A 1,293-nucleotide genomic window follows, 5' to 3' on the forward strand; every position below is an offset into this window, starting at 1 on the left:
TGGTGCCCTGGGACATATTGGTGCCCTGGGACATATTGGTGCCCTAGGACATATTGGTGCCCTGGGACATATTGGTGCCCTAGGACATATTGGTGCTCTGGGACATATTGGTACCCTGGGACATATTGGTGCCCTGGGACATATTGGTGCCCTGGTACATATTGGTGCCCTGGTACATATTGGTACCCTGGGACATATTGGTACCCTGGGACATATTGGTGCCCTAGGACATATTGGTGCTCTGGGACATATTGGTACCCTGGGACATATTGGTGCCCTGGGACATATTGGTGCTCTGGTACATATTGGTACCCTGGGACATATTGGTACCCTGGGACATATTGGTACCCTGTTTAGGCCTAATTAGAGCATTTCTAGGGCTCGTGAAATTTCTGTTATTGTGTCCAATGGGAGAGCTCCTCGTTATCCAGAAGTAGCCAATCACAATGCCCCAATTCCTTGCGAAGGAGAGAAGCAGTTGTAAGTAAAAATTATGACTTGACTGGAACATTCATACTCAGAAATCTATGAAAGTTAGAGAAAAAAGTGACACTAAAGAGTTTATAGAATGTGTCGTTCTATAATATAGAGGCACAGCCAAATTCTCCATAGAAAAGCTGGTTTTTTTAATTTTTTTTTTTTGTATTTACTGAGGTGCCTGTGGGACCTCGGGGAACTTCCGGTAAATTAAATAATGGGATATTTTTAATTGATTTTTTTTTATTTGGCGTGGTTTTTATTGTTTTGTATCTATACTGTTTGTGTTTTTTTATTGAGAATGCTGTTATCTACACAGTGATTGTTCTCTTTAAATATTAGAGCTAATCTTTTTCTCTCTACCTCTCTATCTACCTATCTCTCTACCTCTTTCTATTCTCTACCTACCCTTCTCTATCTCTCTCTATTATTACTCTTCCTACCTATCACACTACCTCTTTCTTTCTCTCTCTCTCTCTCTCTCTCTCTCTCTCTCTCTCTCTCTCTCTCTCTCTCTCTCTCTCTCTCTCTCTCTCACCTGCATATCCAGTACTGTTGTGTCCCGTTGCTGAAGCGTTTCTTTTAAGCTCTCGATTTCTCTGTTGACCTGTTGTAACTGTTGTTCCTTTAGTGCCGTCTCCTGTTGCAGCTGCTGGTCCCTCTGCCTGATCTCCTGTTGTGCCTCCTTCAGCTGTTCTTTGATCTTCATGGCCTCCTGCTGCGCCTCCTTCAGCTGTTCTTTGATCTTCATGGCCTCCTGTTGTGCCTCCTTCAGTTGTTCTTTGTTCTTCGTGGCATCCTGTTGTGCCTCCTTCA

At 43.4% G+C, this 1,293-nt stretch overlaps 1 protein-coding gene across 1 annotated transcript in view; it reads right to left on the minus strand.

Moving 5' to 3' along the window:
• Window positions 1-708: 708 nt before the first annotated feature.
• LOC128704734 (golgin subfamily A member 6-like protein 7) overlaps window positions 709-1,293 on the minus strand; it is a 26,132-nt gene continuing 25,547 nt past the window's right edge. The window contains exon 8 of the mRNA XM_070081468.1: window positions 709-1,293. This exon is cut by the window's right edge and continues 385 nt beyond it. Within this exon, the coding sequence (XP_069937569.1) occupies window positions 929-1,293 (365 nt within the window). The 3' untranslated portion in view covers window positions 709-928.

This window comes from Cherax quadricarinatus, unplaced genomic scaffold, assembly GCF_038502225.1.
Source record: "Cherax quadricarinatus isolate ZL_2023a unplaced genomic scaffold, ASM3850222v1 Contig2823, whole genome shotgun sequence".
Classification (NCBI taxonomy): domain Eukaryota; kingdom Metazoa; phylum Arthropoda; class Malacostraca; order Decapoda; family Parastacidae; genus Cherax; species Cherax quadricarinatus.